Source organism: Hippopotamus amphibius, chromosome 2 (genome assembly GCF_030028045.1).
Source record: "Hippopotamus amphibius kiboko isolate mHipAmp2 chromosome 2, mHipAmp2.hap2, whole genome shotgun sequence".
NCBI lineage: Eukaryota > Metazoa > Chordata > Mammalia > Artiodactyla > Hippopotamidae > Hippopotamus > Hippopotamus amphibius.
In genome coordinates this window covers 175,292,161-175,317,286 of record NC_080187.1, presented here as the reverse complement: position 1 = coordinate 175,317,286, position 25,126 = coordinate 175,292,161, and the positions used below count along the sequence as shown (strand labels likewise).

The 25,126-nt window shown below is 41.7% G+C and overlaps 1 protein-coding gene across 1 annotated transcript; it reads left to right on the top strand.

Moving 5' to 3' along the window:
- The first annotated feature begins 4,180 nt into the window (after nucleotides 1-4,180).
- PNP (purine nucleoside phosphorylase) lies at nucleotides 4,181-11,006 on the top strand. Its single transcript, XM_057719817.1, has 6 exons — nucleotides 4,181-4,338; nucleotides 6,166-6,335; nucleotides 9,001-9,104; nucleotides 9,308-9,483; nucleotides 9,597-9,787; nucleotides 10,360-11,006. The coding sequence occupies exons 1-6, from the start codon at nucleotides 4,283-4,285 to the stop codon at nucleotides 10,575-10,577; spliced, it is 915 nt and encodes a 304-aa protein (XP_057575800.1). The 5' UTR covers nucleotides 4,181-4,282; the 3' UTR covers nucleotides 10,578-11,006.
- The last annotated feature ends 14,120 nt before the right edge of the window (nucleotides 11,007-25,126 follow it).

Genomic DNA, 25,126 nt, shown 5'->3' with positions numbered 1-25,126 from the left:
CTTTCTACTCCATAAGCCAATACTTGGTGACTTAGAACCTGCCGCTTCCATTCTTTAGTTTCTTTGATTTTGAGTGTGGAAGATGAGTATGTTACTGCATGTATGCCTGGATGTGGGAGTCCCTCAGAATTCAAAGAGGGGTGAGAAGAAGATAGAAAAAGGGTAATAAGGCAGTAATTAGCTGCAATCACGCTAAAGTTGATAATTATTTGGTTCCTGACTACAGGAACCCTACAAGTACAGAATAAATCATAGTTCCAGCTTTTAAAAATGTGGATACTGGGTAGCAGTGACTAGAAAAGATAAGAACAGCGTTGTGCAGTAGAGTTTTCTGTGATGATTGAAATGTTTCTGTGCTATGCAATGTGGTAGCCACTAGCCACATGTGGCTTTTGAGGGTTGAGGTGTAGTTAGTATAACTAAGAATTGAATTTTTATTTTTTATTTTATCTTTTAATTTTCTTAAATTTAAATAGCCACATTTGGTTAGTGGCTACTCTTTTAAACAATGCAGGATTAGAGTTGCTGTTGATGTGCTGGGCATAGCGCTAGTTTTTGTTCTGATCCAATTCGTGGTCAGGTGATTCTAGAGAAATCAAAAAGAAAAAGAGACAAAGGGGAAAAATAATAATAGTCAATATTTTCTGTATGCTTAATGTAATTCCAGGCACTTATCTAAACATTTAACTAGCATTTTATATAATCCTTGCAACAAGAGTGAGTACCATTATTATCACCATTTTACAGATGCGAAAACTGAGGTATGATGAGTTTTTTTACCTGTTTTGGATCACACAGCTGGTAGGTAAGGGGTGGAGATGGAATTCATTCACAGGTAGTTTGATTAGCACAACACAGATTCAGGAATGGTGTGGCAAAGAGTGCCTGGGGCCACAGTTCCCAAACTCTGTGCCAAGGGGCAAATTCACAGGGGTACCGTGGGATATTTAAAAATTTTAAGGGAAACAGCAATATTTGACATATCTTCTATACTATGCAAACTGCTAGCTCAAGGTAGTTCACAATTTGAACATTAGATTGTGCTACATTTGTTTAATGACAAAATATCTCTGCAAAGCTGGGTTTTAGGAGGTCCCTATGATAAAAAAAAGTAAGTACTGTGTGAAAATCAGCATGGAACAGGAAATGAGGGTAGCAGTGCTGGGTTCCAAGGTCTGAGAAGTTGGGCAGTGCCCAACAGGCACACACATTCCATTAGTAACTATTTTTGTGCTTATCTAACAAAAAAACAAAGAATATTTTTTCTTTCAACTTGTGTATGTTATTTTTTTTCAAATGTTTACTAAGTTGTTAGGCACCAACCACCTAAAAAGCAAAACTCTTAGGTAGTTCTTTGACCTAGGGGTGCTGTGAAAAAATTGCTGAGTTCCTAAGTGCCCTGTAAACTGAGAAACTGGGAACCTCTGGACTGAAGTATTGAAAACAGATCAAAATGGAGTACGGAGACTTGGCTTGAGATGGATTAAAGAGAAATAATAGACGTTTAGTAGACATTTCATAAAATGATCATTAAGTATTTGCTGTATGCCAGTGTTCACAGTGCCCCAGATAAACACACACACAGAGAACGCCTAAATGCATACCCTTTAAAGGTAAAAATCCTGTGAGGAAAGCAATGAGAGATGTAAACAAACCAAGGTTAGGGGTAGGATGGGACCCAAGGTAGGGCTTGATGCGATCTGGAGCCTGGGCCCTGTGTTGGACAGACCATGAAGATGTGTTCTGAGGAGGCCTGCTGGGCCTCATTGGGTAGCTCCTCATTGGGCCATTGGTGAATCCGAGATTAAAAAGATTGGGGGTCTAAATGATTGTGCAGAAGCTTGGTTGCTGAATTTGAATTCAGAATAAATTATATTGTGTGGTTCTGAAGGTTATGTGACCCTTGCCAAGGTGCAATCTGGTAAAGTGTCCTTGCCTTTCATATAAAAGTACATTTCTTTGGTGCCCAGAATGTTTATATAAATGGTAGACTCTTCCCCACATGACACGGGAGAAATGCTATGGAAGATTGAGCCTTGTTCCCCAGCTTTCCTTTTGTAGATTTATTGCAGGTTATCTACACTTACTTTAGACAGAGTCCATTAAAACTAATTAAGGGAATTCCCTGGTGGTCCCGGGGTTAGGACTTGGTGCTTTCACTGCCGAGGGCCTGGTTCAACCCCTGGCCAGGGAGCTAGGATTCCACAAGCCTCGCAGCATGACACTGCCCACCCCCCCAAAATTAATTAAGTTTGTGCTTTCTGAGATGTAATTATGTTCTACTTTTTCCTTTTTTAAGTTTAGTGGGTTTATTTTGGGGTGTTTTGGGGGGGGCTGGCCATGCAGCATGCTGAATCTTCCCCCCGGGGGTAGGGGTTGAACCCATGCCCCCTGCAGTGGAAGCACAGTCTTAACCGCTGGACCACCAGGGGAATCCTGTTCTACTCTTGTTTTTTGTGTAAACTGGATTGGATTTAGGGTGTTTAAAAAGAACCTTTCAGCAACATAATATTGATAGATATTACCCTTGGGCTGATTTATTACTTATGACTGAACTTATCCATCATTCAAAATCATGCTTTCAGTGTCTCAGTTGAACAGAGTCACATTACTAAGGTGAAACTTCACCTTTGTTCACCCTATTGTTACCTTTGCAAAAACTACTGGATGAATAAGGAGAATAATAATAATAATAATAATCCAATAATAACAATAGAATAAAGCATTCATTTGGCACTGCACTCAGTTCTTTATATATATGTTATATGTTATTTTTGTCATTACGTATATTGTCATTATTCGTAGGTCCCTAACACTTGAACAGTTCTGGTACATAGTTGATGCTCAATAAGTTATTTGTTACATGAATGAGATAGAAACAGGGCTGGGAAACTGGTTTGGGCCATGGTGTTGGGTAACACAGCAAGCAGGGAAGGTTAGAGTTCAGGAGGGTGGAAATAGGTGGAGGATTCCAATAGCTAAGCAAGGACCATTGGTTTGTGATTTGATGTGAATTTTGTTAAACTTGTAAAAGTGGGGGCAGAAAATAGCTAAATTCTTACAAAGACATTATGCTGTGTAATTCTTTCACAGGACTTTTCATTTTGGGGAAGAGTCCTTCTGTAATTACCTGAATTCCTTGGATCAAATATTGTGTAAATCAAGGAACTGTCTGCATTTCCCCATCCCATCCCCACCCTATCCCCATCCTTTGTCTGTGTCAAGGATCTAGGAAGTGTGTGTGTGTGTGTGTGTGTGTGTGTGTGTGTGTGTGTGTGCGCGCGCGCGCGCTTTTTTTTCCAATAAAACTTTTATTTACCAAAACAGACTGCAGACTGGATTTGGCTTGCTATTGGAATACTACCCAATAATGCTCACTGACATTCTCCAGCATGTGAATATCTGTTATAGGCTACAATTCTTTGTAAATACTGTTAGGTTTATTTCTTATTTATTTAACAGTTTTTTAGATATCCAAAATAATGAGTAAAGAATGTATAGAAGTAAGTATTCTATAAATAACATAATTTGGGGAATACTGGGGAAATTCCTGGAAATTCCTATTTCTCATTCCCAAATCCCAAAGCTTAATGTCTATAGGGAATTTGGAAACACCTGGAGAAGGGGATTTGCTGCATCCCCCTGCGAGGATCCGGAAATTCTTGCCTCTAGAACTTTTTCTTCTCCTCATCTGGGCCTGGATTTAGACCCCTGATATGTTCTCCTGAATCCTGTAACCTCCAGATCAGCATTATTGCTAGAGTCGACCCTTTTTCCCTATGCCCAGGAAGCAACTCAGACAGAGGCTCACTTAATTTCATTCTGGATTTGCACCACCTAAGGTTTAAATTTTTCGCTTTTCAAATCTGCTACGATTTGCTGTAGACATAACCAGATGGGGTTGCAGGTAGATGGTTCGGGGGCTCTCCTCCAGACTTCTACCCTCTTCCCGCACACGGTTCCGTGCCGGAAACTCCGGACCTGCAGTAAGGAATGGGTGCAGAGACGACTGGCTGGATGCTCCCACCCCTCCCCCACGGAGGGTAAGGTGAAGCTGGAGAAAGGTACTGCAGCTGGGAAGAACTCACGTTAGGTTTACAGCCTAGCCTCTGGCGTTTGAGTCGTGGCGTGTCACCATGGAGACGGGGCCGGCCGCGTACTCGCCTGCCATTGGCTGGGGAACTTCCCGAGCTGGGGATATAAGCCAGTGCGTCGCGAACAATGCACTAACTGTACGGAGCGCACCCGGCGACCGACGGTAGCTCGGCTCAGCTGAGGAGATATGAGCGGAGAAGGGCAAACTCATCGAGAGGGCGTCGGCGGGACCGTGGACAACGGGTGAGAAGGGCAGCAGGCCCAGGGAACCCCGCAGGCCCCTGGGGAGGGGAAATGGCTGTTATCGAGACCTGGAAACCCAGCACTCTGGGCCCCGAGGGGGCCAGGAGAGGAAGCGAGTGCCCCAGAGATGCAGAGAGGCCTGGCGCGGAGCCCGGTGTCAGGGGCAAGGCGGCAGAGCAGTGGGGCGGGGAGCTCTGTCAGGGGCGCGCGCGGGAATCGAGCAGGGGTGGCGCCACCAGAGCAGGAAGGGGACAGGTTAGTAGACCGTAGACAACTCGCAAAAGGAGCCGATGTGTGTGTGTGTGTGTGTGTGCGCGCGCTGCGGTGTGAGTGTAGAGGGAGCGCACTCCCCGACCCCCATGCAGGGAAGAGGTCTTCTCAACCCACGTGCTCGTCACAGAGCCCCATTCTAGAGTCTAGGTAAAGCCACGAGGTATTTTGCGTGCCCATATCTAGAGTTCCTCCTTCAGAGGAGAGATTGCTCACGTCCTCGCCAACAACTCTCTTCCCTCCAAGTTGGAAGTCCAATTAAATTGGGGATGGCGTATCCAAGGAGAGAAGGAAATTCTTATTCATTGAACTGAGCAACAGATCCTGCTCCTCCCCCCACCTCACCTTTGAAAACCCTTATTTCTGCTTTGGTCCTTGAAATCCCAGCCCAAGTCTCCAGCATTAGAAATCACACTGGCTTTTGGGTGCCCAGGGGTTCAGGACGTTCTTGGGAGACTGAGGGCCAGTGAGGAAGTCCTGTAAGCTGTGGCTAGATGTGCTGGGTGGCCAGGGTTTCACACGTATTTCCTTTGCACCTCTTGGGGATGCTATTTGATTAACTTTTACCACCTCACTGCTTCTCTCTTCTCCATCATCCTGTGACCCCAGTTTTATTGCCCCCACCCCATCCCTTACCCGCTACTTCCCTGAGGGTAGCCCGGTGTATTATAGAGTCATCTGGTTTCATAGGCAGCACTTTTGAAGAAAAAGATTTCTTCTGGAGGCTTGGTTAGCTGTGTTCAGCTCTGTCACACCTCAGTGTTCCGCCCCCCCCACCCCCACCCCCACCCCGGCATCCCTTATCCTTGTTTTTTCCATAGGTATGAGAGAATTGGACTGGAATTGTGAGAAAAATTCCCAGTTGATTCTTGGGGATGTCTGGGTTCTGAGTAAGGTCTCTGAAGGGCAAAGGACCTTGGACCTTGGTGAAGACAAGGAAAGGAGAAGACAGAGGTCGGGGAGGGGGGGGAGTTGTGAAAGAGGTTCAAGTTCTGTGGACCTGAACCATGATTTATGGAGTCAAAGGCCTTTGGAGCTTGTTAGCAAGTTTTTAATTCATTTTCAAACTAAGCCTATAGGATAGGTGAAGCTGATTACATTCCTTTGCTATACACTAGAGGAAAGAATTTGAAGCACAAGTTACTTGCCCAAAAAGACAAAATTAGGACTAGAATCCAGGTTGAGTTTTGCTTCCTCTAGACCAGAATTCTGAAACCTGGTCTTTGAATCAGAATTACCTGAGGTACCTTTGTAAGAAATAGAGATCCTGGGGCCTCTCTCCAGAATTTTCATTCTGTAGGGGTGGGCGCCAGAGTCTGTATTTTACACAAGCTGCTGCTGAGAAACTTATGCCGTCAGTTCTGCTCTAGCTGTTGACAAGCAGAATTGTGGCCTGGGTTTGCTTTTTTGTATAGTAGCTTGTCTAGCTCCTTGGCCAACTTCTCTGTCCCCTGTCACCTTGGTACCCCTGCCAGCCTTTCTGCACTGAAGGTCATTAGTTTATGATATCCTTGGGATGAGAGTGAAACTCACCTTGGTTTTCCTTTTTTTCCCCAGATTCACATATGAAGATTATCAGAACACTGCAGAATGGCTTTTGTCTCACACCAAACACAGACCTCAAGTGGCGGTGATCTGTGGTTCTGGGTTAGGAGGTCTGACTGACAGATTAACTCAGGCCCAGATCTTTGACTACAGGGAAATACCGAACTTTCCCCAAAGTACAGGTACTGGCAAGGGGGAGGAAGGATGGAACTGAGGGATACTGATGGGATTCTGATGGGAGGACAGTGCTTCTACACCTGATCCTGGCTATCCTCTGTAGCATTTGACTGGAGACAACTGTTGTAACAGAGGGAAAAACCCATCAGGAATCAGAATGACTTTAGAAGGAAATTCCCGCAGTAGAAATGTTTTAATAGACAGGGCTTGTGTGTGTCAGTGGTACTGTATGATGACATATTTCCTATGCTCTAATGACTCAACTCCTTAAAGCTTTACAACACTTCCCCTACACACTTTCCCCATACACATCATGGTCACCACATCCTCACACAGCTCTCTCATTTCTTTCAGTCTGCAGCCTAAGTGGAAAAAGCAGTGCCTGTAACCTCCCAGGACAAAATCAGGCCTCCCCTATCCTATGTGTTCCTGCTATTCCCAATTTCCCCAGCTGTAGCTCCAGTCCTAGGATAAGGGGCACGCTGGTGCACAGCAATAAATGAACACATAGACTGCCATGTTCTTGCAGACAGATACCTAGATGATACATGAATACCAAAACTTGATTCACATTGACCCTATGGAGGGGGAAAGGGCCCACTGTGCACAGTGGAGTTCTGAGGGATCTGAAGATAGCGTTTCTAGCATGCTAATAGCAGCCAAAAGCTCTGAGGCTGGGCTTCCCTGGTGGTCCAGTGGCTAAGACTCGGTGTTTTCACTGCAGGGGCGTGGGTTCAGTCCCTAGTCAGGGAAGTTCCACATGCTGAGGATGAGGCTTAGGGACTGGCCAGGTGAAATAGGGCCAAGTAAAGGACAAGGGTAGTTTATTTGGCTTACTTATTAATTTCTCAGATAACTGAGAAACTTCTGCTGGTTTAGTTATTAATTTTTCAGATTCTACTTTCCTTCCTTTTTTCCCTGGAGAGTTAAGACTTTTAACAGATATTTTTCATACCTTTTGGAGCAAGACTGGGAGACCAGAGCAGGGAGGAGAGGGAATGGGATTGGAGAAGAAAATATTAAAAAGAGAGAGTGCAAAGTTTTCTAAGGGAGATAGTAGTGACATTGGCTCCACCTGCCACTCCTACCCACAGTGAGAAGGGCACTGCACTAACTGATAAGTGGATTAATTTTTTTAAACTTTGCAACTTATTTTTTATACCCTGTTTGGGTTTCCCTAGCTGTGTCACCTCTGCTCTATTACTGTTAATTAACTAATTTATATATTTATTTATTTATTGGCTGTGTTGGGTCTTCGTTGCTGTGCGTGGTGGGCTTTCTCTAGTTGTGGTGGGCTTTCTCTAGTTGTGGGCTTTCTCAAGTTGCGGTGGGCTTTCTCTAGTTGCAGTGGGCTGTGGTGGCTTCTCTTGTTGGGGAGCATGGGCTCTAGGCACGAGGGCTTCCGTAACCGTGGCACTTGGGCTCAGTAGTTGTGGTACATGGGTTTAGTTGCTCCAAGGCATGTGGGATCTTCCCTGACCAGGAATTGAACGCGTGTCCCCTGCATTGGCAGGCAGATTCCTAACCACTGCACCACCAGGGAAGTCCTGGTAATTTTTTTTTTTAACAGACAGTAAACTGCATATATTTAGAGTGTACAATTTGGTATTTTTTTTCTTATTAGTAATGTATATATGGCAACCCCAATCTCCCAATTCATTGCCCCCCAACCCTCCCCACTTTCCCCACTTGGTGTTCATATGTTTGTTCTCTACATCTGTGTCTCTATTTCTGCCTTGCAAACTGGTTGATTTATACCATTTTTCTGTATTCCACATATATGTGTTAATATACGATATTTGTTTTTCTCTGACTCACTTCCCCTGCATTGGCAGGTGGATTCCAACCACTGCACCACCAGGGAGTCCCAGTAATTTTTTTTTTTTAATAAGCTTCTCAATCTCCGAGTATCCCTTAATTCTCCCTCTTGGTTTAGTCCCTCTCCCGGACCATCCATTCCCTAAGGGATAGGTTGGTCATGTCCATTAAAGGAGAAATGTTACTTGACAGAAATGGTAATAATGGTTACTATGTCTGTGTGGAGAGTTATCTCTGCACTCTCACGCCCCTGCATGCCTCATCCAGGGCATGTATTCCCACAGGACCATTTTGTGGGTCACAAGGGAGACTTGTATGGGTCCAACCTCAGTCCCTTTCCTTGTTTCTAGTCTCTTCAGGAAGCTAGAATATACCATGAGCTCCCTTTCAGGAGGGAGGAAGCATAAAGTTTAGCTAGGGTAATAAGAACATATTTTGAAAGTTTTGAAAACTTTGGAGAAGAGGTCTGTAATTATGACATTCACTGCATTCATTATTACCCACTTATTCTGTTTTTTACTTTTTTTTTTTTTTTTTTTTTACTTTTTTGTTCTCTTACAGTATGGCTTTCTCATTCTTTTGAAATTTCTTTGAAAAGAAGCTGATGTATGTTCACACTGAGCATCCTCACCCCCGTAGCTCTAATCTCAGCATGTACTTATATCTATGATTAATTTCTGTCTCTCCCGCCAGACTTAAACTTTCTGAGAGTGGAGATGATAATGTTCTCTTTTGGTTAATTATACCCTCACCTGTTGAGCACAGTGAGTTGGCTCAAGAGTAGGTGCTCAGTGGATATATGTGTTGTATGAAAGCATCATTCCATTCATTTCCCTTTCTTTTTGTATACAGTGCCAGGTCATGCGGGTCGACTGGTGTTTGGGATCTTGAATGGCAGAGCCTGTGTGATGATGCAGGGCAGGTTCCACTTGTATGAAGGCTACCCGCTCTGGAAGGTAAATGAGGGGCAGAAGCCTGATTGGGTCTGAAAGAAGGGGGAGAGAGCTCTTTATCCTATTTTATTACCTAGTTACCTAGGCAAGGTAGATTTTTCGTCCCCTTCTTACTCTTCTTTCCTGAGTATATCATGTTTATCTGCATGGGTGAATTGGTGACATTTTAAAGAACACTCTCTGATCTTTTGTGTTTTGCTTCTAAGGTGACATTCCCAGTGAGGGTCTTCCAGCTTCTGGGTGTGGACACGCTCGTGGTCACCAATGCAGCTGGAGGGCTCAACCCCAAATTTGAGGTTGGAGATATCATGCTGATCCGTGATCACATCAACCTACCTGGTTTATGCGGTGAGAACCCTCTCAGAGGACCCAATGATGAAAGGTACCTATCCTGCTCCTTTTTGTGTGGGTGGGTAGGCTCTAAGGACTTATATGGGAGTTAGGAGAGAACTCACTGTATACCATTAATCTGAGATAATCCAACCTGTGCCCTAGGTTTGGAGTTCGTTTCCCTGCCATGTCTGATGCCTATGACCGGGATATGAGGCAGAAGGCTCACAGTACCTGGAAACAAATGGGAGAGCAGAGAGAGCTACAGGAAGGCACCTACGTGATGGTGGCGGGCCCCAGCTTTGAGACTGTGGCAGAGTGTCGTCTGCTGCAGAAGCTGGGGGGGGATGCTGTTGGTGAGAAGGGGAACTTGGCTGGAGGCGTGAAGAGGAGGGTTCTGATGAAACAGGATGGAAAAGAGTAAAAGATTGTAGACCTAGATGATAAACTGGAAGAGGGTCTGACAAGGGAAGATTGAATGAAACTGACTTTAAAGGTGGTGGGAGGTTTGCATTGCAGCATCAACACCCCACCCAGCACCAAGGGCTGTAACCACTGTAATGCTAACGGCCTGACCGTAATCTGATGACTGTTTCTGATTATCTTAACAACTGTTATAGCCACCTTCTGTACCTCTGGCTGGAAGATAGAATTGCATCCTTAGAACTGACTTTAGAATGACCACAAACAGAGATAGAAATAAAGCATTGCAATCGTAATATTCATAAGAAATGTGTAAGGCCCTCTGAGGCCCGACGCTTTTAGGCAACATGGAACAGCCTAAGCTTGACACTAATTTAGCTGCTTCTTTGGATGTTTTCTTGATGCTAAATTGTCAATGAGGTGATTAATGGAGGTGAGGCTACAGGGTGAGGAAAAGAGTCATTTGTGGATCCTGACCGTTGGTTTCCCTCTTTCTCCACATCAGGTATGAGCACCGTACCAGAAGTTATAGTTGCAAAGCACTGTGGACTTCGAGTCTTTGGCTTCTCCCTCATCACCAACAAGGTCATCTCTGATTATGAAAGCCGTAGGAGGGCCAATCATGAGGAAGTACTAGAGGCCGGGAAGCAAGCTGCACAGAAATTGGAACAGTTTGTCTCCATTCTTATGGCTAGCATTCCACTGCCTGACGAGGCCAATTAACCAGCCCTGGAGTGGTCTGACCTCTCCTTTATGGGATCCAAGGAGATGCCACCTACTTTGGTCTCTTGCTAGAGTCACGTGCCTCTGCCCCTATTGTAGTGGCAGAAAGGAGTGTCACCTTCCATACTTCTCCCACCAGACCTTTCTGGTGCTGAGTCCTCTTCTGCTCAGTTGTCATCACAAAATGATTTCCGCCCCTATGCCTCTTCAAGAGCCGAAGCCCTACCACACATTCAAGGATCTGCCCAGAATTTGACTTGGGCTGTCGAAATTAGCACAGTAGCTACTGCTGGCTTTTTAAGATGATCCTCTCACATTCCTGGGGGCTCAGCTCTGCCTCCTCAAAGTGCTGAAGACCACACAAGGAACAGCCTATTCCTTTTGGGCTTTTATACTATCATATTTTGAGAATAAAGAGAAACATGAAATAATTTCTTCATTTTTGTGTAATTTGGGGTAAGGGTGGGTCACAGGCCAAGACTGGCATGAAACCAATCATGAGACCACATGCTTTGTTTGACTTTCTGCTTCTCAGACAGCTAAGAATTGAGATAGATGGTAGGTGAATGAAGGAAAGGCAAAGAGGTGAAAGAGTGTTAGAAGATAAGGAAGGACTAATTTCTGGCACATGGTGGCTACGTCCCTTAGATCAGTCTTGCTTCTGTCCCTTTGCTTTCTGGTTGGGAGAGAAACATCTCTCTCTATTTGCTCTCATGAATATCTGAGTTAGTTCACTGATTTCAGCTTCTGTTTCATAGTTGCCACATCTTTGTTTAGCCTAATTGTATTTCCTGTTGGTTTCTTTCGGATTCCCCCACCCTAACGTCTGCCATAATTTGTGGCAGCCATAACACTTCGCTCCATTCTGACAGTGCAGTGGCAGATACCCCTTTCTCTGCTGCCAGCAACTCAACCGCCCTGCTGATTAGAGTCCTGCCAGCGCCTGTGATGTTGAGTCAGTCTCTGGCCTCTTCTCTTGGAGCACCGCCTTCCCTCCACCTGCTTTCTTCCTGGGCCTTAGCCTCTTTCCACTGTTCTTGGTCAGAACCTCCCTGTGACGTGAGTCCAGGCATTATGCTGTGCTGGCTCACTGCACTATTTGTGCTTATCAACTTGCTTTCAGCTGGCTGGCATATTTGAAAATCATACTACCCCCACCCCCTCAGGCCTGTTTGCCTTTTGGGAGAGGATAGAGCTGGATGAGCCTCCAATACTGGTAACATTTCAATTAGTAGTATAACATGGAAGAGGCATTTTGGCAGAAAAGCTTTTGAAAACTCTTTCAAATCATCCTTTGTTTGATAACTGACCTGCTTAGCTGAGCCCAGCACAAAGAAAAAGCATCCTGGAATGGCCCTGTAACTACTCTTCCTTTCATCTGTTCTTTGTACCTTCACCCGCCTCTAAAACCCTACCTGGCAGTCTGCTAGCATCTGTCATTTGTCTCAGAGAGCTGGTGTAGGGTGAAGGCATGTGCATCCTTTAGATACATACACACAACTGTAACTTGTTCATCTGATGAGATGCTTATAGACATTTTTAAAAATTTGTTTTTAATTGAAATATAGTTGATGTACAAGATTATATGTTATAGATGTATAATATAGTGATTCATAGTTACATTTCTTAACATTCAAAAATCAAGTTTTGAATAGCTGTATAACACTCTTAGCTAAGAAAATGTTAAATTGAGAAAATAAAAATGGTCTTTTCCTCTCAAGTGCCCTACAGTCTTAAGAGATGCACATTTGTACAGCTATTGACTGTTCATATAAGGCAGTATAAAATAGGTACAAGTCACATGTTATGGAGCCCAAAGGACAAACTGATTATAAATATACACTGGACTGTGTGAGATTGGTTATTGAGAGAAAGGTTGGTTAATTTTGAGATTAGTCTTCAAGGATGAAAGGGAGGAAGAGGATTTGACATCATGGTGAGCCAAAGCACAGAGCAATGAAAAGCACTAGGCATGTTCATGGGTCCTTGTCACAACAGCTGTGACTAGAATAGAAGACACGGAGACATAGCAATTGGGTACTTGGAGGTTAGAGGAGGGCTGCATTTGGTGCTTGGCTTTCTTACCCTGTATCTGCCTTTTGGTGAGATAGATCAGGAACCAGAAAGGTGCCTTCTGAAAAATATGTTCCAGAGAGACTTGAGTGGAATATTTAAGGGTATTTCTAGCTTTTTAGATTTAGAAGGTGTCATGTATTTCATAATAGAATACTAGATTAATGAAGAAGATTGTGCATTTGATGTCCTAATTCAAGAGTCTAATTCCTTAGATCTAAGCATAAAAAGTGACTTACCTACTTTATATGAGTATATATTACTATATTCATGTTAGGACATTAAAAATACCCCCCATGGTGACAGAAAAAAATTATATATTCTTTACAGTACAAACTAAGCTATGACAAGGAAAGTAGCTACAGGCAAGTAATAGTCCTTTTAAAAATAATAATTATTTATTTATTTGGCTGAGCCAGGTCTTAGTTGCTGCGTGTGGGATCTTTGTCACAGCATGTGGGATCTTTAGTTGCACTATGCATGCAGAATCTAGTTCCCTGACCAGGGATCGAACCCGGGCCCCCTGCATTGGGAATGTGGAGTGTTAACCACTGGACCACCAGGGAAGTCCCTAGTCATTTAATTATACGTAACAATTATTAATTCTAAATTCACTAGAATTCTAGGTTCAAGGGGGTATGAGTTGGGGAGGAAAAACATGACCACAAAGTGTCTTCAATTTTTTTACAAAACAGCTTTACTGAGATATAATTCACATACAATAAAATTCATCCATTTAAAGTGTATAATTCAATGATTTTTAGTATATTCACAGATGAGTACAATCAATCAGCATCAGGGTCAATTTTAGAACACTTTCATCACCTCAAAAGGAAACCTGTACCTTTTAGCTGTCATTCTGTACTCCACCCCTACCCCTACCCTCCTTAGCCCCAAACAACCACTAATCTACTTTCTGCTCTGTAGACTGAACTATTTTGGACTTTCATATGAATAGAGTCATATATGGAATCATGTGGAATTTGTGACTGGCTTCTTTCACTTAGCAAAATGTTCTCAAGTTTCATCTAAGTTGTAACATGTATCAGTACTTCATTCCTTTTTATAACCAAATAATATTCCATTGTGTGGCTATACCACATTGGGTTTATCAAGTGTTTTCAATTTCAAAATGCCAACCAACCCAGCTCAAAATGAATGTGTCAATTGAGGTGAGCAAAAGAATAAAAGCACAAAGTCAGGGAGTTGGGTCTCAGGGGGCCACCTAGAGAAGGGTAGCTCTTGAAAAAAACTCTCCAGAAGGGCCTACAGAATGTCTAAAAACTGGGTTCAGTTTCTTGAGTCTCATAATATGTCTCAAAACACATACCCCACCAAGTCAAGTTCTCTTCCCTGACCCTATCATGGTCATCTTTACCTGCACCAATAATGTTATTAATCATGTACTTTGTATAGAACATTGTCTTAAAAACCATAATATAAATTGGTAATAAGACAAAATGCTTGCAATCTAGACAGGGGACAGGATGTATGCATAAAAAAGGAAAAACAAGGCTGAATTAGTTGTACCCTCTAGCCTACTTTTAGTCTTTTTGTGTTATATTGTAATTGTTTAGAAAAATTATTTCTGAAAGAGGAATACAATAATGTGTGAAAAATAGCATATGCTGAATGCCAGTGATAACATGTGCTACAGAGGATGGGGAGTGGGAAAAGGATTGGTACAACTCGAGTTAGGCTTTACAGGGAAGATAGGTGAGGAGCATGTAGCTGAAGGCACTACATGCAGGCAAATTCAGGAATGTCTAATTTAACAGACTGGAATGATTAAAGTGAAGAAATCATGAATGGGGGCAGTTGAGATAAGGTGGAGAGGGGCTAGATCGTTTAGGGCTCTGATTTCAGGCTGAGGAGTAAGAACTTTATTCTCTAGGCAAATAGCCAGCCGTTGAAGGCTTTTTGACTAAGGACTGATGGGTGAAAAATCACACTGTAGTAAATATTTTGATGAACTAAAGCCTAACTGGAGGACTTCCTTGGTGGCGCTGTGGTTAAGAATCCCCCTGCCAATGTAGGGAACATGGGTTTGAGCCCTGGTTTGGGAAAATCCCACACGTTGTGGAGCAGCTAAGCCCATGCGCCACAACTACTGAGCCTGCACTCTAGAACCCATAAGCCACAACTACTGAAGCCCTTGTGCCTAGAACTGTGCTCCACAACAAGAGAAGCCACCACAATGAGAAGCCCTCGCACTGCAATGAAGAGTAGCCCCCACTCTCTGCAACTAGAGAAAACCCACGCACAGCAACAAAGACCCAATGCAGCCAATAAATAAATAAATAATTTATTTTAAAAAAATAAAAAAAATAAAGCCTGACTAGAACCACAGAGGCTTTCTTTTTTTAAAAGTTTAGGTAGTTGGTTCTTTGTTGGCTGTGTTGAGTCTTCGTTGCTGCACATGGGCTTTCTCTAGTTGCGGGGAGCAGGGGCTACTCTTCATTGTGGTGCGTGGGCTCCTCATTGCTGTGGCTTCTCTTGTTGCGGAGCATGGGCTCTAGGCACGTGGTCTTCAGTAGTTGCGGCACACGGGCTCAATAGGTATGGCTCACACACTTAGTTGCTCCGCGGCATGTGGGATCTTCCTGGAGCAGGGATCGAACATGTGTTCCCTGCATTGGCAGGCAGATTCCTAACCACTGCGCCACCTAGGAAGTCCCACGGAGGCTTTTTTGATGGTAGAATTAATTTCACCTCAAATTAGCTGTGTAGAATACCATAATTAATGGTGTGAAGCATTTAATTTTTAATCTGGTGGAGATCTTTTGTAGGGTTTGAAGGAAAATGCTGTTATAAAATGAAACATAAAGGCAACTGTGTAAGCAATTTAGAAATGAAAGTATACACAAAAATATGTATTTTTATTTTTTCCTCCTATTATTATACACAGAGGTTAACATGTTATATGCATTGTTCTGCCCTTTGCTATTTTATTTTATCTTAATATGTCTTGGAGATCTTTTCACGTCAGTAAATTAGTATGCTTATTTGATGAATTAGGTCAGTGTTGTCAAGAATACATCTGGGGGACTTCCCTGGTGGCACAGTGGTTAAGAATCCACCTGCCAATTCAGGGGACACAATCCCTGGTCCAGGAAGATATCACATGCCTCGGAGCAACTAAGCCCGTGAGCCACAGCTACTGAGCCCAGGTGCTGCAACTACTGAAGCCCAAGCACCTAAAGCCCATGCTCCACAAGAGAAGCCACCACAAGGAGAAGCCCACACACCGCAATGAAGAGTAGCCCCTGCTCTCCACAAGTAGAGAAAGACCGAGAGCGCAGCAACAAACATTTAACACAGCCAAAAAAAAAAAAAAATACGTCTTTCACCTCAAATTTTTTAGAAGCAAAGGAAGAATATGCTTGGGGTTTTTTGGTTTTTGTTTCTTTTTAGCTATTTCCCAGTTCGCTTATTGATTACTGTTTAGGAATAGATACAAAGGGATAATGCCACCTACTGCCCCTTTAAAACAAAAAAGTGAAGGAGAGTGGAACTGTTTCATCTGTGCTGTGCCTTGCATCTGAATTTGATTTGGCTTAGATTTGCATTGCTCTCTTCCTCGTAATAGGCCTCTGCTTTTCATAATTATGTTTTGCTTTTAAGTGATGCCTTTTGAATAAACCCTTCCTATCTGCCTTGTTTTTCTGGTATTGTAAATTTGGATTTTAGTAAAAAATGAAAAATTTCCTGTCTTTAATCTTTTTGCCAGCGTTTTAGCCTTGGCCTAAATTAGATTTGATGCTGTTTGGGATTAGCTGGACTTTGTTCTCTTGTTTTGGGGTCAGAGACACCCCCCCACCCCCGCCCTTTGTTTTCATTTGCATTTGCATTTGCATCCTGAGTTTGTTCATTTAGGAGGCTTACTTTAGCTCCTTGCAAATAGCTTTTTTTTTTCTTGTTCTCTTTCCCTTCTCTCTTTTATTCATTTTAAAAAATGCCATTCTGTTTGTCAGCCAGCTATTTGGTTTCAGCCTTTGTCTTTCCTTTTCCTATTTTATTTTGAGCTGTTTATACTGGAGCTTCAGCTCTAATTTTATAATAAAAGATTAGTAGGAATATAGTACTACTTTATATGTAGCTTGACGTGTTCTTGTTCTATCCAGTATTCTTTTTACCCATCAAAGACTGACTCAGGTCAATTCCAGTTCACGCTATTAATCTCCTGCTCCCTCCAAATAATACTGTAGAGCTACTACCATTGTTAGTATCCCACCCACTCCATCAAAGTATGAAAATAATTGCCATCAAGGAATAAAGCTGATATTTGGCACAGTGGTTGTTTTTGATATGCTTGTTTTGGATGTGGGACGGTTCTCACTCTGGATATCCATTGATAGACCTGCAAGATTATGAATTTGGGGGGACAGAAGAAAGTCATTAGGTTTCCTTGCTGCTTCCCCTTCCAAATCACCCTCCTCCACAAATGGATAGGAACCACCAATGTTTAAAAAACAAATATGGAATTATGGTAAGGATAATTTTGGATATTTTCTGCCATTCTTAATGGGTATCCAGCTTCTAAAATATTTCCTACCTACTGACTCGTTACTCCAGGATAGCTCTATGGTTGGTCTAAAGGCTTGTTAGCAGGACTCCCAAAGATCTAGAAAACTGACCCCTGGTAAGCTTACACAATACTGGATTCAGGAATGTTCTCAGACCAGAATGTACTAGCCTAAAGAGTCTGAGAAAGGTGCCTTAAAGAACCAAACTGTACCCTGCAATAGGGCTGCACAAACCAGGCACATGAGGTGCTTCTTTTTTTTTTGTTCTTTGTTTTGTTTTTTTTTTTTGGCCACGCAGCACAGCATGTGGGGTCTTAGTTCCCAGACCTGGGGATTGAACCCACGCCTCCTGCATTGGAAGGCAGAGTCTTAACCACTGGACCACATGGGAAGTCCCACAGGATGAGCTTCTACCCGAGGAGGGACTCTGGGCACATCCACACTTGCTTGTGAGTACAAGTGGGCTAGACTGAGAAATACTGTTAAATTTCCATAGAGTCTAATATGATTCTCACTTCTGTTAGAGTTTTCAGTAATAATACACCCTCTGATAAAGTTGTTGGAGTCAAGATGTTTGTACTTTTCTTTTTTTTAAGAACTTTTATTGAGATACAGTTAACATACAATAAACTGCATATATTTAGAGTGTACTATTTGATATCCCAACCTCCCAATTCATTCCACCCCAACCCTCCCCGCTTTCCCCACTTGGTGTCCATATATTTGTTCTCTACATCTGTGTCTCTATTTCTGCCTTGCAAACTGGTTGATTTGTACCATCTTTCTAGAGTCTGCGTATATGTGTTAATATACAATATTTGTTTTTCTCTTTCTGACTTTCACTCTGTATGACAATCTCTAGGTCCATCCATGTCTCTACAAATGTCCCAGTTTCATTGCTTTCTACAGCTGAGTAATATTCCATTGTATATATGTACCACACCTTCTTTATACATTCATCTGTTGATGGAAATTTTGGTTGCTTCCATATCCTGGCTATTGTAAGTAGTGCTGCAATGAACATGGGAGTGCATGTGTCTTTTTGAATTATGGAGTTCTCTGAGTATATGCCCAGCAGTGGGATTGCTGGGTCATATGGTAGTTCTATTTTTATTTTGCGAGGAACCTCCATACTGTTCTCCACAGTGGCTGTTTCAATTTACATTCCCACCAACAGTGCAAGACCGTTCCCTTTTCTCCACACCCTCTCCAGCATTTACTCTTTGTAGATTTTCTGATGATGCCCATTCTAACCGGTGTGAGGTGATACCTCACTGTAGTTTTGATTTGCATTTCTCTAATAATTAGTGATGTTGAGCAGCTTTTCATGTGCCTCTTAGCCATCCGTATGTCTTCTCTGGAGAAATGCCTATTTAGGTCTTCTGCCCATTTTTTGATTGGATTGTTTGTTTTTTTGATATTGAGCTGCATGTACTGTTTATATTTTTTAGAGGTTAATCCTTTGTCTGTTGATTCGTTTGCAAGTATTTTCTCCCATTCTGAGGGTTGTCTTTTCGTCTTGCTTATAGTTCCCTTTGCTGTGCAGAAGCTTTGAAGTTTCATTAGGTCCCACTTATTTATTTCTGTTTTTATTTCCATTACTCTAGGGGGTGGATCAAAAAAGATCTTGCTGTTATTTATGTCGAAGAGTGTTCTTCCTATGTTTTCCTCTACGAGTTTTATAGTGTCTGGCCTTCCATTTAGGTCTTTAATCCATTTTGAGTTCATTTTTGCATATGGTGTTGAAGAGTGTTCTAATTTCATTCTTTTACATGTAGCTGTCCGATTTTCCCAGCACCACTTATTGAAGAGGCTGTCTTTTCTCCATTGTATATCCTTGCCTCCTTTGTCATAGATTAGTTGACCATAGTTTATCTCCAGGCTTTCTATCCTGTTCCATTGATCTATATTTCTGTTTCTATGCCAGGACCATAATGTCTTGATCACTGTAGCCGTGTAGTATAGCCTGAAATCGGGAAGCCTGATTCCACCAACTCCTTCTTTCCTTCTCAAGATTGCTTTGGCTATTTGGGGTCTTTTGCATTTCCATAGAAATCGTAAAATTTCTTGTTCTAGTTCTGTGAAAAATGCCATTGGTAATTTGATCAGGATTGCATTGAATCTGTAAATTGCTTTGGGTAATATAGTCATTTTCACAATGTTGATTCTTCCAATCCAAGACCATGGTATGTCCCTCCATCCGTTTGTGTGGTCTTTGATTTCTTTCATTAGTGTCTTATAGTTTTCTGAGTACAGGTCTTTTACCTCCTTGGTTAGGTTTATTCCTAGGTATTTTACTCTTTTTCTTGCAATGGTGAATGGGATTGTTTCCTTAATTTCTCTTTCTGGTCTTTCATTTTTAGTGTATAGAATTGCAAGAGATTTCTGTGTGTTAATTTTGTATCCTGCAACTTTCCCAAATTCATTGATTAGCTCAAGTAGTTTTCTGGTGGCATCTTTAAGATTTTCTATATGTAGTATCATGTCATCTGTGAACAGTAACAGTTTTACTTCTTTTCCAATTTGGATTCCTTTTAGTTCTTCTTCTTCTCTGATTGCTGTGGAAAGGACTTCCAAAACTATGTTGAATAGGAGTGGCGAGAGTGGACATCCTTGTCTTGTTCCTGATCTTAGAGGGAATGCTTTCACTTTTTCACCATTGAGAATGATGTTTGCTGTGGGTTTGTCGTATATGGCCTTTATTATGTTGAGGTAGGTTCCCTCTATGCCCACCTTCTGGAGAGTTTTTATCATAAATGGGTGTTGAATTTTGTCAAAAGCTTTTTCTATATCTATTGAGATGATCATGTGGTTTTTATCCTTCAATTTGTTAATATGGTGTATCACATTGATTGATTTGCCTGTAATGAAGAATCCTTGCATTCCAGGGATAAACCCCACTTGATCATGATGTATAATCCTTTTAATGTGTTGTTGGATTCTGTTGGCTAGTATTTTGTTGAGGATTTTTGCATCTAAATTCATCAGTGATATTGGTCTGTAGTTTTCCTTTTTTATAGTATCTTTGTCTGGTTTTGGTATCAGGGTGATGGTGGCCTCATAGAATGAGTTTGGGAGCATTCCTTCCTCTGCAATTTTTTGGAAGAGTTTGAGAAGGATAGGTGTTAGCTCTTCTCTAAATGTTTGATAAAATTCACCTGTGAATCCATCTGGTCCTGGACTTTTGTTGGTTGGGAGATTGTTAATCACAGTTTCAATTTGATTACTTGTGATTGGTCTGTTCATATTTTACATGTCTTCCTGATTCCGTCTTGGAAGGTTATAGTTTTCTGAGAATCTGTCCATTTCATCCAGATTGCCCATTTTATTGGCATATAGTTGCTTGTAGTAATCTCTTATGGTGCTTTTTACTTCTGTGGTGTCTGTTGTAACTTCTTCTGATTCCTTTCTAATTTTATTGATTTGAGTCCTCCCCCTCTTTTTCTTGATGAGTCTTGCTAGAGGTTTATCAAATTTATTTATCTTCTCAAAGAACCAGCCTTTATTTTTATTGATTTTTTAAAATTAATTTATTTATTTTTCTTATTGGCTGTGTTGGGTCTTCATTGCTGCACAAGGGCTTTCTCTAGTTGTGGTAAGTGGTGGCTACTCTTTGTTGTGGTGCACAGGCTCCTCATCGTGGTGGCCTCTCTTGCTGCAGAGCATAGGCTCTAGGTACATGGGCTTCAGTAGTGGTGGCACATAGGCTCAATAGTGTGGCTCATGGGCTCTAGAGCTCAGGCTCAGCAGTTGTGGTGCACGGGCTTAACTGCTCCGTGGCATGTGGTATCTTCCTGGGGCAGGGATCGAACCCATATCCCCTGCATTGGCAGGCAGATTCTTACCCACTGTGTCACCTAGGAAGTCCAGTTTTATTGATTTTTGCTGTTGTTTTCTTTGTTTCTATTTCATTTATTTCTGCTCTGATCCTTATGATTTCTCTCCTTCTACTAACTTTGGGTTTTGTTTGCTCTTATTTCTCTAGTTTCTTTAGGAGTAAGGTTAGATTGTTTATTTGGGATTTTTCTTGTTTCTTGAGGTAGGGTTGTATTGCTATAAACTTCCCTCTTAGAACTGCTTTTGCTGCACATCCCATAGATTTTGGATCGTTGCGTTTTTGTTGTAATTTGTCTCTAGGTATTTTTTGATTTCCTCTTTGATTTCTTCAGTGATCTCTTGGTTGTTTAGTAGAGTATTGTTTAGCCTCCATGTGTTTGTGTTTTTTACAGTTTTTTTCCTGTAATTGATTTCTAATCTCATAGCGTTGTGGTCTGAAAAGATGCTTGATACGATTTCAGCTTTCTTAAATTTACCAAGGCTTGATTTGTGACCCAAAATGTGATCTATCCTGGAGAATGTTCCATGTGCACTTGAGAAGAAAGTGTTATCTGCTGTTTTTGGATGTAATGTCCTATATATATCTATTAAATCTAGCTGGTCTTTTGTGTCATTTAAAGCTTGTGTTTCCTTATTAATTTTCTGTCTGGATGATCTACCCATTGGTGTGAGTGAGGTATTAAAGTCCCCCACTATGATTGTGTTACTGTCGATTTCCTTTTTCATAGTTGTTAGCATTTGCCTTATGTATTGAGGTGCTCCTATATTGGGTGCATATATATTTATAATTGTTATCTCTTCTTCTTGGATTGATCCCTCAATCTTTATGTAGTGTCCTTTCTTGTCTCTTGTAACATTTTTTATTTTAAAGTCTATTTTATCTGATATGAGTATCACTACTCCAGGTTTCTTTAGATTTCCATTTGCATGGAATATCTTTTTCCATCCCCTCACTTTCTGTCTGTATGTGTCCCTAGGTTTGAAGTGGGTGTCTTGGAGACAGCATATATATGGGTCTTGCTTTTGTATCCATTCAGCCAGTCTGTGTCTTTTGGTTGGTGCATTTAGTCCATTTACATTCAAGGTAAGTATTGATATATATGTTCCTATTTCCATTTTCTTAATTGTTTTGTTTTTGTTTTTGTAGGTCCTTTTCTTCTCTTGTTTCCTGCTTAGAGAAGTTCCTTCAGCATTTGTTGTAGGGCTGGTTTGGTGGTGCTGAATTCTCTTAGCTTTTGCTTGTCTGTAAAGCTTTTGATTTCTCCATCGAATCTGAATGAGATCTTTGCTGGGTAGAGTATTCTTGGTTGTAGTTTCTCCCCTTTCATCACTTTAAATATATCGTGCCACTCCCTTGTGACTTGCAGAGTTTCTGCTGAGAAATCAGCTGTTAACCTTATGGGAGTTCCCTTGTACTTCTTTTTGTTTGTTTAAAATTTTTATTGGAGTATAGTTAATTTACAATGCTGTGTTAGTTTCAGGTGTATAGCAAAGTGAATCAGTTATATATATACATATATCTACTTTTATTTAGATTCTTTTCCCATATAGGTCATTACAGAGTATTGAGTGGAGTTCCCTGTGCTGTACTTATTAGTTATCTATTTTATATATAGTAGTGTGTATATGTCAATCCCAATCTCCCAATTTATTTCCCTACCTTTCCCACCAGTAACCATAAGTTTGTTTTCTAAGATGTTTGTACTTCTGTCTGAATGGAAACATTTCTTCATCTCTCTGACTGAGCTGACTTTATTCTGTGCCCTTTGGATAAATAACCCTGTTTGATTTGTTCAAGTGATGTTTGTGTCAGGTCTTATCATCAGCTTTACCCAGTACTGACATTTTTCAACATAATGGTCACTCAGATAATTGTAACATTTACTTGACAACACTGTATTGCATTGATGTTTGTTCACTTTTTCCACATTTATTTTGAACTGTGTACTTTTTTAAAAAAATTAATTAATTGATAATTTAGGCTGTGCTGCATCTTAGTTGGGCTTCTTAACCACAGCATATGAACTCTTAGTTGCGGCACGCACGTGGGATCCCCAACCAGGGATCGAACCCGGGCCCTCTGCATTGGGAGTGAGGATTCTTACCCACTGGACCACCAGAGAAGTCCCTGAATTGTGTACTTTTGATAATCAGGCTTATATAGAAATACCGAAGGGTGTGTGTGTGTGTTTGTGTGTATATACAAGTGCATATATACACACATATATAGCATGCATATATGTATGCTAACCCCCCAAATTATCAACTTATAAACTGTTGTCTGACCATGAAACCTTGAGGAAGCTTGAAGCTTTTCCATGTCCTGGACAAGGGACTTGTTGAGTGCACCTTTGTAGGCTGCTGAGCAGAGAGAAAGATGATGAGCATGTGAGGAGGGTAGGCTTAACCATTGACTCAACAAATGTTCTAGGTATTGGGGAAACAGAGAAGAACAAGACAATATTCTTGATTTCAAGGCACTCATATTTAACTGGGGAGTCAGACTACAAATAAATATAAATGTAAAAAAAAAAACTAAGGTAACTAAGAAAAGATAATCAAAGTAAGGGGATGGAAAGTAATAGAGGAAGGAAAGGCAAGTTAAAACTACAATGAGATACCATTTCACACTCACTGTTATGTCTATAATAGATAAGACAGACATTAACAAGTGTTGGCAGGATGCAGAGAAACAAAAAGCCTTATACATTGCTGCTGGGAATGTAAAATGGTGTAGCCACTTTGGATAAACAGTTTGGCAGTTTCTCAAGAAGTTAGGTATAAAACTACTATATGACCCAGCAATTACACTTCTAGGTATCTACTCAAGAGAAATAAAAACACATCCACACAGACTTAACACGCAAATGTTTACAGCAACATTTACTAATGATGGAAACTGGAAACAACTGGCAAATGGATAGATAAAACATATGGCCATACCATGGAATACTATTCAACAATAAAAAAGGACAAACTATTGCCATATGCTACTGTAACCAAGCAGGACCCTGTAGGGCCTTCCTGGGACAGGCCTCCCCTCATATCCTCTGCTTTAGCTCCTCTCTGAAGTACCTAGATAATAGTATTTGATGCACATTTCCTGAGTTCTTTTGCAGATGTGAACCCCACCCCTCTCCAAATGGGAGAACTATTTGATGACCATGAACACATAGCCCCAGGCCTCCTGGAGCCTAAGGGCTAAAAATGTTAACCCCTGTGGCACAACAGGCTGCCTCACCATCAGCCAATCAGAGAACTGTGCACAAGCTGATCAGGTATCCTACCATCCCCCTCCCTCTCCCGGCCTTTAAAAATGCTTTGCAGAAACCGTTTGGGAAGCTCAAGTCTTTTCAGGATATGAGTCACGTTGTCTCCTTGCATAGCCCTGCAGTAAACCTTTCTCTGCTCCAAGCTCCGGCATTTCAGTTTGTTTGGCCTCACTGTGCATTGGGCACACGATCTTGCATTAACCTTAAGTCATGGATGAGCCTCAAAAACATCCTGAGTTAAACAAAAGAATGTGTATCCTATGATTCTGTTTATATGAAAAGATAAACTTATAGAGACAGAAAGTAGATTAATGGTTTCCTGGGGCTCAGAGTAGAAAGGGAGATTAATGTAAGTCGGCATAAGGGATCTTATTTAGAGAGTAAACTTTCCAAAACTGATTTATGGTGGTGGTTGCACTACTGAGTAAAGTTACTAAAAAATCATTGAATTGTATGCTTGAAATGGGTGAATATACCTCAGTAAGGCTATTAAGAAAAAGAGGGCATTCCCTGGTGGTTCCAGTGGTTGGGACTTCGAGATTTCACTGCAAGGGCCTGGATTCAATCCCTGGTTGGGAACAGATCCTGCAAGCCATGCAGCATAGCCAAGGGAAAGAGAGAGAGAGAGAAAGTAATAAAGAAGCAAGCAATGCCAAATAAGCTAGTGCTTGAAAGGTTTCCCTGTGGAGCTGGCATTTGCACAGACGCCTGAATAGAAGAGGGAGTGAGCAATAGAATGACTAGTGAAGAGTGTTCAAGCAGCTAGCATAAAGGTTTTGAGGGAACGTAGCAATTTAGCAACAGCAAGAAGGCCAGTATTATTAGAGTACAGTGCACAATG